The 18278-nt window shown below is 35.5% G+C and overlaps 1 protein-coding gene across 1 annotated transcript in view; it reads left to right on the top strand.

Moving 5' to 3' along the window:
* The window catches only part of LOC114652252 (N-acetyllactosaminide beta-1,3-N-acetylglucosaminyltransferase 2-like), a 31774-nt gene extending 16534 nt beyond the window's left edge, over window positions 1–15240 (top strand). Inside the window, exon 3 of the mRNA XM_028802542.2 lies at window positions 13956–15240. Coding sequence (XP_028658375.1) covers window positions 13966–15201 — 1236 coding nt within the window. The 5' untranslated portion in view covers window positions 13956–13965 and the 3' untranslated portion in view covers window positions 15202–15240. The remainder of the gene's footprint in view (window positions 1–13955) is intronic.
* Window positions 15241–18278: the final 3038 nt, after the last annotated feature.

Genomic DNA, 18278 nt, shown 5'->3' with positions numbered 1-18278 from the left:
TCATTGAATTATGAACTAAGCCATATAAACATCTGGCCAATGCAGAAATTTTGAAAAAGTAAATAAATAAAATTATTAATTAATAAATTTTGGAATTAACATATGGAGCAGCCGATTAAAACACAATTGCAGACTTCCCTAAAGTAAAGAAACAGGAACTTTGAAGCTTTCCTTGATTTTTACTTGCCTTTATTAGAGCTTCCTTTGTATACTCCTGTTTTCTTCCACATCCCTGATGACACAAAACTGGCCCCATATGAGTAAGCATGGATCTGTGTGAGTGAGAGGCTTCATCAACGGTTGGTGACTGCCTCATGTGAAGTGCAGTCAGTATATGCACCTGTTCAACGCAACCCAGAAATGGATAAGCCACATAGAAAATGGATGGTTGGATGCACAGCTGTAGCCATGTTCATTACATACATAGGATGAATATGAAGTTTCTGTTTATATGTAATTTACAGCAAAGAAAACAGCCTTGTTCATAAACTATTTCTGATGTCTGTTCTTTGTGTCATAAAATATGCAATTAGCAAATGATGACCATTTCTTTTCTGTCTTGTTCTCTCATCTTTTACAAGAGGCCTGACATGTTGCTTTATTTTGCTACAGTTGTCATTCATCAAAGTTTGAAGACCATTTAAAGCCAAATACTCATATATGTATCTTACCCACCCATGATAATGAATGAATGAATACTGTACCCCGGAATCTTTAATGTGTAACTGCAACATGTGGGAAACTGGCTTGGACAAGGCCGAGGATACTGTTGAACGAGAGAGAGACCGAAAGCTGCTGATTCTGAAATACAGTACACCCCCAAAATTTGTGGGGGTTACGTTTCTAGAGCACCCACGAATTGTGAAAAACTGCAAATTTTGGATGTGGTTTAAAAAAAAATGCCTATTTTTATAGTTTAAACCCTAAATATGCTCTAGAAAAACTCTAATTTAATTTCAAACTCCGCTTACTTAAGGCTACAAGGTAAAAAATACCACATTACAACTTGATCTGGGTGGCTTGCAGGTTTCTGATGGCATTTTGACTTCTCAAACATATGGGTACTGTTCGCTTCTCAGGTGTGAGAGGTCACATGAATCAGTTCTGCAGTTAATTTCCCATTGACCAAGCATGACTGCAAAATATCTGTAGATTCATGAAAAGGAGGCATTGGTTGAGTTGTGGCAACAGAACCATCCACATGATTGGGTCTTCAGATACAGAGGAACAATGTCCAGCAGCTATAACATTTCATAATTATAATTTTAATGTATTAGCATAAGTGACATAGTCTGCTAGTAAAAAGATACATGTTAATCAAGCAAAAAGTGATAGTTAGCTATTTTAAGCCTGCTGTAAAAATAGAGAAGAGTGAAATATCAAATTGTTCTTCGGTGTCAAACAGCACTATCACCGTGAGTCTTACTCCCCCAGTGAAAATGAGTACAACAACCAATTAAATAAATTGTGTTGTATATAGTACCCACCATTCCAATGCACAATTCAACCAAGGGACTTGTTGATCAGTAACTATGGGAAAGTTCTGGTGGTGATTATTGTTGCTGCTGCTGATTTTAGTGGAATCAGTTATTGAATTCAAGAGGATATTTACTTTTCAGTAAGCTTAGTTGAGCTTGATTGCATTTTTCTTAACATTTTAAGAGACATTTGTATCCTCCAGATAATGTACTGAATTGGTTAACACTGCATTTACATTGTTAGGTAAATGTCAAGTACAGCATAAATGAAGAAGTATTAGGCTGAAACTGTGTAATGTATTAGTGAGAATGAAAATGGGGTATTGTGCATCACAGTGACCAGAAATTCTTACAGAAGGCAGCATTGCTAAAAGTCTTGGAGGAAAGAGTATGTTACTGCATCCCTGATTAACAGACATCTGTTAATATGAATTTTAATGCCTTAATTATTTTTATTCTTGACCCGAGAACGCAATGGGCAAAATCAAGAATATTCAAAAGTCTTGGAAAAACATCAACAAGGTAGTTCAACATGATTTAGTGAAAATGTATTCAGATGCACTGAAGAAGCCATGATACATGTAAAGTAATGTAGGAAACTGTAAAAATGAAATAACAAGACATAGTGGTGTCTGATGACTGATGACTTAATATCTGAAAGCAAAAGAATAGGATATCTTGGCTATTGGTTAACAGAAGATCACTTGGTCCATCAATTTTATTTTGTTATGTTCATTTTGAGGATTTTTATTTAATCATTGCTAATTTGGTCAGTCAGCGGTATTTTCTTTATTTTTGATCAAACTAATGAGTCTAATCAGCCAGTGGCTGTTCATTTTAATCCTTATAAGCTGGTTCTCCTTGTAGTCACCAGCAGTTAGTGTGTTCTTAAAGATGGATATACATGTGCACCACCTGTCTTCCTGAAATCAACCTTAAATTAATTTTACAGGACTGATGCCACATTTCTGCTATATAGTAAACCATTTTATACATCCTAGTTTAAAAAGTTTCAAAGAAAGTGATGCCATTTCATATAGTCTGCTCAAACATTAGCTCAGACTAAGTGAGCACATTGGCGAAGCAGTTTAAATATTTGTTTTTGTAACCTAACTTCTGCAATTGTTCAATACCTTCAAGGTTTTAATGACTAAGTAAATTTAATTTTTCTGTTATATTTAGATTTTTATGTGGCTTTCAGTGTTAAAAGAATTGCTTAATCTGCCAGTTGTTTTATGAAAGTCTCATTGCATTATGATCAAATGTTTCTCACTAAATGGCATTAGTAGAAGTCTGATATTGTTAATTTATCTTTACCTTTATTTTATCATAACCTAATGACTCTAATTTGGGTTTGATTGAAAGTATGTATTTGTGTGATAGCGCACAACAATGGACTTGCACCCCAATTAAGGCTGGTTCATGCCTTGCATCTGATGCTCCAAAGATAGGCTGCAACTCCTGTGAGCATAAGTTGAATTAAGCAGGTTTGAAAATGGATGGATGGATAATAGCTGTAAATGGGTGCCATGGATTCACATTGGTAAATTTCTAGTTAATACAAGGGGTTAACTAACAAACAACCATTTCGACATTAAGATAAAAATATCCTGACTTTACAAATAGACAGCAGTCTTGTCTCAAGTGACTGCTGTGTTCCCATTACCAAATTAGGAATCCTTTTTCTCCTTTGCACTTCTACTTGTTGCCATAATATTAGGTCTCCAGACCCCCAAACACACATACTCGTGCGTGCATCCATTTTGGCAGAGTTTCTTGGACAGAGAAGGATTAAACATTAATCAGAAAGCTTAGCCTTATTATGCTAACCAGCCTATGCATATATTGTTAAAAAAAACAGCTGATGTTGCCTGAGGGTATTGGAATATGTTACACAGCATACTGGAGTACCATGGTTCACTACTGTAATTCAATACAACCTCTATAAAGCTGCTGTCACTGCACTGATATAGTTGATAGCATCATGATATTCTCTATCCTTATTTGTGAATATGACACTGAGGTACTTCAGTTCCTCAAGTTGGAGCAACTGTTTGCACCTTACCTAAAGAGAACAAGCCACTCTTTTTTGGGACAGACCCAAGATTTCAGATTTGGAGGTGTTAACACTCACTCTCTTTGCATCACAACGGTTAAACATTCCAGTTATAGATTAAGCTGTATATTACCAAATTTATTACTCCTAAACGTATTGTATTTAATACATCACTATTGTTCAAATTGGAAAGCTTCTTTGTATACAGCATTCTTGTTTTTAAGTTCTGGTGGAAGGAAATTGTCACATCTTCTGCACTATAATGTGTCTTTGCTAATCGATCACACTGTAGTACTTCTTTCCACTAGTGATGCACCAAATATGGAAATTCTGGGTGATACCAATAACCAATATGTTTTTGTCCACCTTTGTCAATACCCAGAACTAATGGCCTTTTTTATTTTTTAACTTCAGGTTTGAATGTTTTAGTAATGCTGAAAATGTATTATGCATTATCAAAAAAAACAGCAGCAGTACAGTATGTGAAACAGAGACACTTCTATCTATCTATCTATCTATCTATCTATCTATCTATCTATCTATCTATGTATATATATATATATATATATATATATATATATATATATATATAATAATAACTTGCTGACTTCCTTGCTATAGATCTAAGCAGCTAGTACTTTATGTTGGGAGGGGAGCAAGATATGGCCTATCTCTATAGCAAAGAATATACTCTCATGTCAGGTACAAAAATCTGCTTAACATACACAATCTGGGTAATTTAAGCACATCAAGACATCATGCCATTACATAACATGGCACTAGATATATAAACAAAAAACAATGCATATTCTTTGTGCCATAATCAGATGTAAGTAAAACTAAAATGAAAGGTACAATGAGGCCAGTAACCCTGGGCTTAAGTTGGCTTCTTTAAAAATAGGTTTTTCTTAACAGAAAAAAGCATTTCTGCTTTTTTCTCCAGGAAGTCTGTTTCTCTCTTCATTTACTACGGTATATTCGACACAGCTGAAAAAAGGGATTTGTGTATACAGGTGCCAATACGTACTTGATCATTGCCTTGGCCAAGGTGGGGAACAGGCTTCATTGCTTTTCCAGTTCTGAAGGATGCAGTTATTTCTGGAGATAGGGGGCTCGCTGAGATAGATATTCAGCTGAAAGAAAAAAAAAAAGTTTAGAAACATTTACCTATATACCCGTAATAATAAAAAAAAATATATTATTGGGTGGTGAAGAAAAACTGGACAACCCTATGTACCGACCACTGTCATTAATAAAAACTTGTGACTTTTAAAGCATGATGTACAATGATTTGGGTCATATGGACATTCTATATAAAGTGTGATGCGGATGCACTTTTAAGAACTGCAGCACAAGCTGTTCCACAGTGAAATACTTTGTAACACAAGTGTGTATTTAAATCCTGTACATTTCAGGGTGATTTTGTTTTAAAGTAACACATTTAAAATGGAGTAGATTTTGTTTTAAAATCTTTTACAGTTTAGATGCAGAGGATACATATTTTACAAAGTACAAAACTTGAAGGTGCATTTTAGCATGCAGGCGAATCTGTTCCACCTTTTTGTTAAGTGCCCACTAAATTAAATTTCTTCAGTGTTTGTTTTTCCATAGTTACTTCACTATCCAAAATGGGGAAACCACAATCTGTGCCTCTGCAACAACAGATTTGTAGGCAATCTGGCAGACATAAATTGCAAAAAATCTAACGAAAAAGGTGAGGCGATGCCTTTAACGTGTTCTTTTTCGTCTCAGCTAATGTTTTCAGAGCAGTTTGTCCCATACTCTTTTAAGTAATGCATGGTCCCAGCAGGCCACCTCGCATGCTGACTATGAGTAACTGGCAAATGCACAATGATACTGATTGGATATTTGGAAATTGCAGTGTATGATTTGTGGGTTACAAAAAAATGTAAAAAGAAATTAAATACATAACAAAGTTTAATTTGGGATGTCCGGTCAGCCTAATTATTATGATTATTATTTATAATTTTATGATTCAGTTGTTTTACCTTGGCAGCAGTTAAATATGGTTTTGCAGCCAAGTGCAAATTTTCTTCATACAGTGGGGCAAAAAAGTATTTAGTCAGCCACCAATTGTGCAAGTTCTCCCACTTAAAAAGATGAGCGAGGCCTGTAATTTTCATCATAGGTATACCTCAACTATGAGAGACAAAATGAGAAAAAAAATCCAGAAAATCACATTGTCTGATTTTTAAAGAATTTATTTGCAAATTATGGTGGAAAATAAGTATTTGGTCACCTACAAACAAGCAAAATTTCTGGCTCTCACAGACCTGTAACTTCTTCTGTAAGAGGCTCCTGTGTCCTCCACTCGTTACCTATATTAATGGCACCTGTTTGAACTCGTTATCAATATAAAAGACACCTGACCACAATCTCAAACAGTCACACTCCATACTCCACTATGGCCAAGACCAAAGAGCTGTCAAAGGACACCAGAAACAAAATTGTAGATCTGCACCAGGCTGGGAAGACTGAATCTGCAATAGGTAAGCAGCTTGGTGTGAAGAAATCAACTGTGGGAGCAATTATTAGAAAATGGAAGAAATACAAGACCACTGATAATCTCCCTCGATCTGGGGCTCCACGCAAGATCTCACCCCGTGGGGTCAAAATGATCACAAGAATGGTGAGCAAAAATCCCAGAACCACACGGGGGGACCTAGTGAATGACCTGCAGAGACCTGGGACCAAAGTAACAAAGGCTACCATCAGTAACACACTACGCCGCCAGGGACTCGAATCCTGCAGTGCCAGACGTGTCCCCCTGCTTAAGCCAGTACATGTGCAGGCCCATCTGAAGTTTGCTAGAGAGCATTTGGATGATCCAGAAGAGGATTGGGAGAATGTCATATGGTCAGATGAAAAAAATTCTACTCGTCGTGTTTGGAGGAGAAAGAATGCTGAGTTGCATCCAAAGAACACCATACCTACTGTAAAGCATGGGGCTGGAAACATCATGCTTTGGGGCTGTTTTTCTGCAAAGGGACCAGGACGACTGATCCGTGTAAAGGAAAGAATGAATGGGGCCATGTATCGTCAGATTTTGAGTGAAAACCTCCTTCCATCAGCAAGGGCATTGAAGATGAAACGTGGCTGGGTCTTTCAGCATGACAATGATCCCAAACACATCGCCGGGGTAACGAAGGAGTGGCTTCGTAAGAAGCATTTCAAGGTCCTGGAGTGGCCTAGCCAGTCTCCAGATCTCAACCCCATAGAAAATCTTTGAAGGGAGTTAAAAGTCCGTGTTGCCCAGCGACAGCCCCAAAACATCACTGCTCTAGAGGAGATCTGCATGGAGGAATGGGCCAAAATACCAGCAACAGTGTGTGAAAACCTTGTGAAGACTTACAGAAAACGTTTAACCTCTGTCATTGCCAACAAAGAGTATATAACATTGAGTAGTATTGAGATGAACTTTTGTTATTGACCAAATACTTTTTTTCCACCATAATTTGCAAATAAATTCTTCAAAAATCAGACAATGTGATTTTCTGGATTTTTTTTCCTCATTTTGTCTCTCATAGTTGAGGTATACCTATGATGAAAATTACAGGCCTCTCTCATCTTTTTTAAGTGGGAGAACTTGCACAATTGGTGGCTGACTAAATACTTTTTTGCCCCACTGTACATCTCCAACAACAAAACCGCAACATCTCTCTGAGTGCAAATACCTTTTCTCTTGAGGTTTGCTGTTGCTCACTGCAACTCCTTCACCACCTGACATTTGACCAGTTGTTTCTGAAGTGCTTCTTGCACTTGTTTCTTAATACCTTGGTAAAAAAAAATCAATCTTTGTGCTGTGGATCAAGAACAGTAGATAGATAGTATAAGCATTTTGTGACAGAGTCTAAAAGTGTTTTTCACCATCTGAATTCCACAATCTGTCTTGCCACACTTGCTAAGCAGACATTTAAGTGCTTCAATAGACGGAATCACATCCGCAATTGTAGATTAAGGGCTCGTTTATACTTCATTCTCAGAACATGTATGCGCACACATCATGGCTGCCACACGTTCCCAGCGTTCTTTTGACGCGTTCTCTGAGCAAGGGCTCGTTTATACTTCACGCTCAGAATGCAAACGCATCATGGCTGCCACGCGTTCCCAGTGTTCATTTGACACGTCCTCTGAGCATGTCTTCGTAAATGAATGTGACGCGTGCACAAGTTGCAGTACCAGCAAAAAGTCAAGGGGCGCAGTGTGATGAAAGTCGGAATGTGACGTCAAAGTCTCTGTTTACTATCTACATGTGACAGAAAGCCACTATGCGGATCCTCTGGGATCGATGTGCATGCTTCCATGTTTGATGAATGGTTCGATGTGGTGAAGGAAAATGCCGACATACAAATGCAAATGATACATTTTAAAGGTCTCGCATACCGTCTTCTGTTCCATTCTGTTTTTTTTTTTTTTTTGAACTTTCACATCATCATCAGAATGTATGGCAGCATATTTGAGTCACAGAGAGAAAAGTTAAGGGCATGGTGAAAAGGTGTATTTTGTAATTAAAGTGGAAATTTCAGCTTTAATCTTGAAATGTCAAATTTAACCTCATAGTTTACTTTATCACTTAAGTAGACTGTCATAAACGTCATCATAAAACTGACCCACTTGTTAATCATTATGTACTTCGGGGGCTTCCTCCTGACCTGACAGCAGCAATGGCCACACAGAACACATTCAATGTATGATATTCCAGCTCTCTGCATATTTAAAATTTTTAGATTTATACTTAATATTAATTTCATGATGAATTACATTAAGCTATATATATTACATTTTACAGATAAGTCGTTAACTTAATTTAAATAATGAATACTGTTAATAATTACACATATTGGGGTGGCACGCTGCTGCCTCGCAGTATGTTTTCCTGGTGTGTTTCCACAGTGTGCTCCAGTTTCCTTCCAAAGACATGAAGGTTTGGGGATTTGGTGACGCTAAAAGACGCTAGTGTATGTGTATGCTTGTGTTCACCTTGCGATGAGCTGATGCCCCCTTCCAGGGATTTTGTTACTTTCTCGCGCGCTATGCTTACTGGAATGGGCACATCCCCAGATTGATGGATGTAATCATTAAACATCCTTTTCAGAGTTATTTTGGCAAGTGTGAAATGTTCCGAGTTCTGTACATTTCCTTAATATGCATTGTTAAAATGCTCAATAAATATCACCGTTTGTTTTCATGAATGTCCTTAAAGTATTTGAGATGAGATGTGTACACCATTATTATTTATATGTATATATTTAATTTTCTTTCAGTCATTAATGTAATATAAATGTTTTGTTTTGAAGTTTTATTGTTAAGAAAATAAGAAAAATTATAATGCTATTCAGCCCAACGTAAACCTGGAAAAAAATCAGGTATAAAATACAACTCTGCATTTTTGGTATCAGCTAGCAACTTTCAATGTATCTGTGATAGTTTTGGGAACCACAAACATCTATGAGTTAGATGTGTGCATACTCTAAATATGGTCTCTGGTGAATCTTGGAGTTTATTTGATGAGTATTTATCCAGATTTAAAGTTGTAGTCAGTTATGCAGCATATATGCTTGTATAAGTTCAACTCTATTCTGAGTCCGTGTAACTCAGTATGAGCTGTGCAGATTTGACCAGAGTTATTACTAAATGCTGTTGGATTCTTGTGAATAAATATGTCCCATAATGCAAAAACAAACATTTAGTCTTTAATTTACCTTTTATGCTCCTTTATTTTACTGTAAACTGACTTATACTTCTTTTAACAGATAGAATGTTAGGTGACTAGTGCCAAAACAAACCTACACATAGAATAAGAGCAACCACAAGTTACTGAAAGGTACAAGTTGTCACAGTAGATATACTTTTTTGGTATGTGAAAGGATAAGTGACATCTATCTCCTAGCACTGCAGCTCTTTTGACATTAGCAGATATTTCTGTATCGACACATATTTAGCTAAAACAGCAAAAAAAAAAAAAAAACTTGTTTTTTCCTGACTCTGGTTAATTCATTTTCTGTAAGAGCTTCTTCTGTTACATAATTGTAGGAGCAAAAGAATGTACCAGCAGCAACAGACACAATGCAGAAATACAATTTTTTTTATGGGACTCACTCCCTTATCCTTGACAATTTAGACTCACTGGCCAGTATATATTTGGGATGTGAGAGAAAAGTGGAGTACCCCCAGAGAATTCATGCGGCCCCTGGCACTAGACTATAAAGTACCTTTTTTCTTCTTCTTTTTTTTCTCTTCTAAAGGACTTGAACTCGGGCTCTTGGGCCTATGAAATAACATACATTTTTATTGCACATCTGTGCCTGGGCTGACAAGAATATTTCAGTTCACCATTATACTCTCTTTCTATACCATTTACACACTTACTAGCTCAGCATAAAAAGAAATCCAAATTTTGATGAAGCTGTACATGTTCATACTTGTAGATGTATCTAAAAAGGCAGAATAATCAAAATTCAAATAAAGAGTGCAGACCTCTGACATTTGTGGAGCCGGAGATGTAAATACCAAATGCAGTGATGAACATTAAATGAATACTAATGTGAATACATGGAAACATCATGCTTTGTAATACTTGTAACTGCAGTTCTGAGGTATGTTAAGTAATTCATGCAAGGAATATTTTGGCTTGTTAACTATATGAAATAAACATGAGTCCCATGCATCATGCTACAAGCCTTCACAAGTAAAGTTTTACTATTAATAGCAACTACTTGATTTTTTTGGAGACTGGTGTGTGGACAAACCTGTTGTTTTTACAATTTAACCACTGATTTATATACCTTATACAAAAACACATTGTGCCAATGGATGTAATGCACTTAAACCATTTAAAAGATCACTGGCAGATTTGTTGTAATGCACTTTTTGTCCCAAGGTATAAATTCAAGTAGAGAAGTACTTAATACTAGTTTATCATTGTGTGTAGCTTTTTTATTAACGAAATACACTTTTTAAAAGTTTCTGTAATAAAACATTTTATTCACAATATAGTCTTTACATGGACATGCAAAGAGCAGACAGTCCAGTCTACTTCATGTGTGCAATAAATATGGTGAAAAATACCCACAAACAGCTGAACTCTTGTCTCAATCCCCATTTTTTTGGGTTTGTCATAAATCTTCTATGTCTATTCTCTGGCTCATTCTATCATCCCATTTTTGACATCACCTGGAAACTGTTCATTTTAAATCCATTTCAGTATATAATGTGATGGACTGTTTTTTCCCCCTTTTTCCTCATGTATCCTTAATTCATATTACAGTACTTACAAAATAAGTAATTTTGCTTTGTCAGCTTTTACAATTGAAAATTTTACCTGCTTAATGCTGTTTATTTTGCACAACAGTTTTACATGAATGCTTACCATTACTATTGTATGTACCCATGCTTTTCATGACCTAACATACAGTTTGTTCATTTTTCTTTGTTTTACATTTTTCATATTTTTTGTACTGATATGTAGAAATATTGTCAGTGGAGGTTTGATGTGTACATAGGTCAAATATCCAACCTTTCCCATTATTGCACCAGTAAATATTTTAAACAACTGGAACATTAAGTTCTGAAACATGTTGTGTTGGGCTCTGAATTCCTGCTAACCTCTAGTTTATTTATTTGCCTGGCTTTCATGTTGAGCTTTGTTCTTCTCTCCTGCTAAACACATCTTACCCTACAAAGGTCTATTCATTTTTGACATTGAAGATGACCCACTTAAAAGTTTGGAATGCTGTTTCTTTCCTAGTGTATATATAAACACATGGCACTCTAGTTTCTATACTACAGTTTGCCTGAAGAGAGAGCTGCATGGAAAGCTTGCATATTTTAATGTGTTTAGTTAGCCAGTAAAAAGTGTCATTTTGCTTCAGTTTACACTGAATGTGAAGTAGGAAAGGGCTAAGAGCACATTACTGTAGATTTAACAAAAATGTTACAATCGCAATTACAGATTTCTTGCAAATTTTAAAACACTGTGCTACATGTGTACTGTACTGAACTTCTAACATCTCTAGGACCAAACAGTCTTGTAAATTTTTCAGGAAGGTGTACAGTAATGTCTAATGAAGATCTCCTCAGCTGGGCAAGACAAACAACATGTGAGAAGGATTTATGTGAACTGCTTCATAAATATTACTTCCAAAAATGTGTGTGCTTTATTACTTGCTAAAATTGTGTACACCACTAAAATAACAACTTGATAGATTATTTCTAACGTTAGAACTCAAGATTTGCTCATAATGTTAATGGAGATCCACAGAGTGCAGTATACTTGTTAGAATCTTTTATTTCCAAACTTTTCACATTTTATATTGGGTGTTACAGTGAAAGAAATTGACCAGTACATATGATCAGTCACTTTTAAAAGGGATAATGGTCTTTGTAATGAGGGTTATAAAGTTGTTTTGTTTTTTTTTTTAAATCCTAAATGTGTCCTGATCAAGATTTACAGAATGACAGATTTGGTATTAACTTTTCTTCATAATAAGTTAGTAAACCCATCTTAAAACTTTAAAATAAAGATATTTTTTGTCACTAACAAAAAAGAGAGCAGAGTTTTAAAGTCTGATTAGTGTTAACTTTGGCCAAAATTCTCTTTGCTTTTAAATTAGCTTTTTAAAAATGGAGCATAGCTCAGATATAGCTAGAATTAAACTAAACATTTAGTAAATAAAAGATATTTGCTGATTGAGCACTGAAAAAAGATGTTATCTGAGTGATATGTAAAACGTTTTTTCTCTTTTCATTAAATCATGGGTCATTTCTCAGGCATGGTACAGTTACGGTTTAGTTTTATGTGCCTCATTTAAAACATCTTTGGTTATACAAATTTGTTTGAATGTTTATTGTAGTAATCACCTTTTATCTGACTAATGTAGATTCTTCCTTCATACTTTCAATTCCTTTTTATTTGTAGGATGTGGACTTTCATGGCTTTAGAAGTCTAAAAGTGTTGGTTTTTTTTTTTTGGCATAGTGAATTTTAAGGAATGCTATTAAAATTGACAAAATATGAGATTTTGTTTGTTTTTTTTTTTTTTTAATAGCGCGTTGCTTGCTTTTGAATAACACCTTTTCCAGCCTATGGATTATAATTATACCCAAGGGTTGTAAGTGGAGACGCAAATACTTGTGGTGACTACACAAGAGATTCTGCAGCTAAGGGCATGCTGAAGTACCCGCGGTAACCTCTTAGACACAGAGAACAAGATGCATTTTTTTAAAATAACAACCATGTGCAAAGGTTGTTGAGCTTATGTCTGCCTTGCATAACTGATTTTTTTTTATCAACCTGCAAACTGTTAGCAGGGTAAAACTGATGTCAGACCTGCAGCAATCTCTTAATAATGGAATTCTCTGTTTGTTTTGATAAGTATAGAAAACGTTTTATTGCTTGGATCTATTAGTTACATTTCCATCACTCTTTGTCCTGCAGCACTTAAATTTGAAAAATAAAGAACTAAAACTGGAATGTTCTGGTGTTGAAGACAGTATGCATCTCTCTTGCTTACCTAAATAGATAATATACCAAGTACAAAAAAATTTCTAAAATCATTACCTAACAAATAAAATGTAATTCTCATTTATAAAATAACATTATTATATATGCTATATACCTCCTTTAGATCACTAGAAGTTAAACAAGATTTAAACTTGGCTTGTAAGGATGTTGTATTTACTGGCTACAAAAAAAAAGTTAAACAGTAATATAGTCTTACTGATCCACATTTGATTTTATTACAGGTATTATGGCCTTTGTTGCGTTAATTGGACATGTCTGAATTGCTGATAACATTATGTTATACAATGTAAGGTTATAAGATTCTCAGAAGTGCTTTATCGAGTCAGAGTCTTGGTACACTATCAAGTGCAAGGTTGGATCCAAATTTGGATGATGTGCCAGTCCATTGCAGAGTCCACTCATGCACACACCTACCCTCACACAAGGTCCATTTTAAACAGACATGAATATGTATTCCCAGGGTGCTTGTATAAAATGTTTGGCTGATATAGTGAAACACATTGTGCATAATTTTAAATGTCTCTGAAAATCACTGCTTTTTTCAGTTGTACTACCAGTTAGATGGTAAAATAAAGGCTATCTGCAAAACATAAGACTTGTTGCCCAAACAAAAGTGTATTAGTAGCAGTGGCTAACTGATGGAATGCATGCATGCTTTTCTGTCAGGAGGTTTACTCTTTTTTGTGGCTGTAAACCCTGTAAAAGTTTTTATTTATAACTATTTTCCACAAAGTGTATACATTTTTTTTTAAATTTTCCTGAAGTGTGCATGTTGTCAGAAAGTTTACAGTAATAGAACTAAAAGTTATTGAAATGGAAGCGGAACATCTAGTAAACAAGATTTTACATTTTATTTATGTTTTCTGTTCCCTCCACAGGTTTTGAGGAATGAGTCTGGTGCGCAAGAAGATCCTGCTTTGGGCCGTGTTCGCCTTTGGAGCTAATATTATTGTTTATACTTTAATTACAATATCCAAGCCATCAAATGATGAACCATCTCTGACCAAAGCTACAAAGACAATCATACCTGAGGGAACCTTCTGGAAAATGTCACTCGATCACAGTGCTTATTGGAACTTACTCCAGCATTATTTAGACAGGAGATACAATCCTATATTAAAAAATGCCTCAGTAGGTCAGTTGCCTGGAAATGTAAGTTACTTCTTAACAAGGCAAAGTAATTTGCAAAACAATGTTACCTGTACTCAAGATTCAGATATTGCCATGCATATTAAAGACTTCAGTACTTTACCTGAACAAGTGAGAGACTTCATGGAATCCATGCATTGCCGCAACTACACGTTGCTTATTGACTATCCTGAATTATGTACTAAAGAGGCTCCTGATTTACTTCTGGCAATTAAGTCCCAGGTCCCTAATTTTGAAAACCGGCAAGCTATCCGGGAGTCATGGGGAAAGTCTGGGAAAGTTAATAATATTACAATTAAAGCTATTTTTCTTATGGGAAGACAAGACCCGTCCTCTGGACCTTTTTTTCCCAACTTGGAGGGCCTCTTAAAGCTTGAGAGAGACAATTACAAAGATGTTCTCTTGTGGGATTTCAAAGATACTTTCTACAACCTTACATTGAAAGATGTTCTTTTTTTGGAATGGTTTGACAAAAACTGTGCAGGAGTCAGATACGTCTTCAAAGGTGATGATGATATTTTTCTTAACACTGAAAGCCTTGCTGAACTTGTTGCATCTCATATAACAGGGAAGGAAAGTCCAGATCTCTTCCAGGGCCAGGTGATCTACAATGCGTCTCCACTCCGAAATGTAAAACTAAAATACTTCGTTCCAGACAGTCTGTATGCAGGAACATATCCACCCTATGTAGGAGGAGGTGGTATGGTCTATACAGGAGATTTAGCAAGAAAGCTTAACAGGATGACTAAACGTGTAGTCCTTTTTCCTATTGATGATGTATATATGGGCATGTGTTTGCAGAGACTAGGAGTAAGCCCTTTAGAACATACTGGATTCAAAACCTTTGATATAGCAGAGGACAGTCGGGGCAATCCATGTTCTTATAAAAATCTGATTGTAGTACATAGGCGAACCCCCAAGGAAATGATTCGGCTCTGGAAACAAATGCACAGTATGGAACTTAACTGTTCATAGCACTGTAAAATCCTGGTATGTTACCAAAGCCTTTTTTTTTTAATTATTAATAATTTGTTAGTTATGTCTTTAACTGCCAGGAGAATGACAGCCATGTTATAAGAACAAATTACAAGTCTGTGAATTTTGTACCGTTTACATTTCATATTTTTACACCATATGTGACTGTCACTTGGAGTTGAAGTCAACAAGATCCTTGTTATTGGATTTTAAATATATAATGGCAATCCAAATAATTTTAAATATCATTATTTAACATGGCCAAAGGAATTAATGATGTCTGAAACAAAGAAAAGCGAAGAGTGAAGAAAGCTGGAGAATTGGAAGCCTTCTAAATTGTCAGTGGACAACATTAAGGTTGTGTTTTATTTTATTCAGTTTTTTGTCCAGTGCTGTGCACTGGTTAGTGAGTAGCCCAGTGTTTTGTGGCCTTTTTGTGTTTTACTGGGGTGGCAGGGGTAGAAGTAGGTAAGTTGTGTTAAAAAGATTTATACTTTGTGTGTTTCTTCAGGAAAGAAATGAAAAGACTGAGCCATTAAAGTGTTTAAGCAAACACTGAGGTTCTCATATTTGTGTTAAACAGCAGATTGTGCATCACAGTTAGGTTTACTTGGATCAGGCCAGTTCTCCTTCATATGCTGAAACAGTGGCAGACTTTGCTAATACAGATTTAATCCATAGGTGCTTTAGCAATTTATCTGTAAAGATGTTTATTTTATTTGTTTGTGCAGTAGTTCTAGAGAGAATTTTGTAAAGCTCATTTATCTACCACCATCCCAGTAGGAGGCCTTGACCAGATGATTCTTGGAACAGATGTTAAAAGATGACACTTAACCTGAAGAGTGCATTTCTGATTACTGCCATAAAAAAGATATTTTGTCATATTGTAAGAAAGATTTATTGTAGAGTGCTTTTCCATGCACAAATTAATATTCTGTTACTTTGCCTGCATTATAACAAAGCTTTTATAAAGCAATTAAAAACAATATAAAGAGCTGAAATATATCATTTATATTATTACAAGGTAATACAAAAAGATTTTTGGGTTACAAAATTTTGATAAGTTTCCTGACATTTTTAGAACACTGTGCTAAGTGAAATTGCCTAATACATCTAATGTTGTTGCAACAAGTCACACATGTAAAATGCAGTAATCCTTATCAAATTTCTAAAGAATAAACATAAAAGCTGAAATATAATATAAACTCTTTTGCACTATCAGTTATAAGGACGCACACAGAAAACAGTCTGAAACTAAATTAGATATGCTAAAGATGTTCAGGCTAGAAAATACATTTCACTTGGTGATGCTACTGATGATGTGTCTGGCAAAATTAAATCAGCTGCTTTTTCCATATTATTTTAAACATTTGCCTAAATCCTGTGTAGAGAACGATTCTTATAGGTAATGCAAAGCAGTACCCTGTAATAAACTTGAAATCTTTACTTGATAAAGCACCTATCAACACCAACATGGTAAGATTCAGCCGTATTGTTTTGTTGTTCATACTCGCTATTCCTAGTACATTTTTTTTTTTCTTTAATGAATCGCTAGCTCATTTACTGTCACATACTGCAGTGCCCATATTTGCCTTTCCTGACCTTAACTCCCTGTTTATAGGAATTAACACCATGCTGTGTAAGCATCATTTTAGCATCTGCCCTAGATGGTGATGTCCGCATTAACTGCTGTCTGCGGTGTATCAGTCACGTTCTGCTTGTAGCACCTATAATTAGAGTTTGTCTCAAATCCTCACACATCGGAATCTATAGCTAACCTGTTTTTAAGTACTAGGTTCTTATTTTTATGGTGAGAATGAAAAAACAGGTTTATACATATGAATTGAATTTACATTTGTCCAGCTTTTCCAGCTTAAGAAAGCAATTTTAAAAAGGTTCAGTCTTAATAGCAAAACATAGTTCGTAAAAGCCAACACTTTTTTCCATGGTGAGTCATTGATAGGGTGTCGCAGTGAAATTCTGATTGGACATCCTGCACATTTTGCTACCTGCTGGCTTCAGGATGTTGTTTTTTCAACAAACTTTGTGCAAGTTGTATTCCCAAAAATTGCTCTGATTCACACATTTACTGTATATATACTATACCATGTCCTTTTGAAGGAATCCTGGCTCTTCTGCAATAATAGCTGTTGAAAGATACAGATATATGCCACTGTGCTAAAGGACACAAACTGAGATGCGTTGCCATTTTTGCTAATAGAGTTTTGTGATTTCATTTTTGCCTAATAATTATGTACCAATGTTTTACTGATATTGACAACCCTTTGGTATAAATATGATCATAACAACCTTGATTTGCTGACCTTAAATTTAGTGTTCACTTGCATGTTATGTCAAACACAGTAAATGTACACTTGGCTATTAACACTTTTAACTTAACTGTTAAACGACATTCATTTTATATGCTGCCCATAATGTTTGCTATAATGAACTGTGCAATTTTATTTTTCTGTCGAGCAATATACAGCTCAGGTTCAGTTTGAAACTCTGGAGAAGGTGACTTTTTGCAAAGTTGTGGCATCCATTTGTACTGTTTGAAACAGGTTAAGGGATTTAGGATGGGAGACAACATGAAGCATAGCTTTTGCAGATGGGGGCTTAAGTGTGCTCTTATATGATTCTGCTGTGGTATCCCAAGCCTGAAATCAGTAGATTGCTTGTTAAAAAGTCATCCTAGAAACGTGGGGTGCATTATGATTATCTACTGACCCCACTAATATCAGAAACTCTGCAGCAGGATCAAAGAAAGAAGGGAAGAAGGAAGACTGATCCTGTCTCTATGCATTTGTGATCTTAAACATTTAAAGAAAATTGAATAATTATTGTTGAATAATGTTAATTTTTGTCTAAAATGTTTTATCGCTGTAAACACCTCATTTTTGTTTCTTCTCTTAACTGCTTGCTCGCTGTCTGTTTCTGTGCCTTCTACTGCATAGTCCCATCTGAGTGAGGGTAATTTTAGAGGGGGAAAAATAATAAAGCTAGCAAATTATGTTTGTACAATCAAAAAACACCTCTAGCATTTACCGGGACTGTTTGTTACACATCTGTGCCCC

The sequence above is a fragment of the Erpetoichthys calabaricus genome, chromosome 1 (assembly GCF_900747795.2).
Source record: "Erpetoichthys calabaricus chromosome 1, fErpCal1.3, whole genome shotgun sequence".
NCBI lineage: Eukaryota > Metazoa > Chordata > Cladistia > Polypteriformes > Polypteridae > Erpetoichthys > Erpetoichthys calabaricus.
This window is presented reverse-complemented; position numbering and strand designations above follow the sequence as displayed.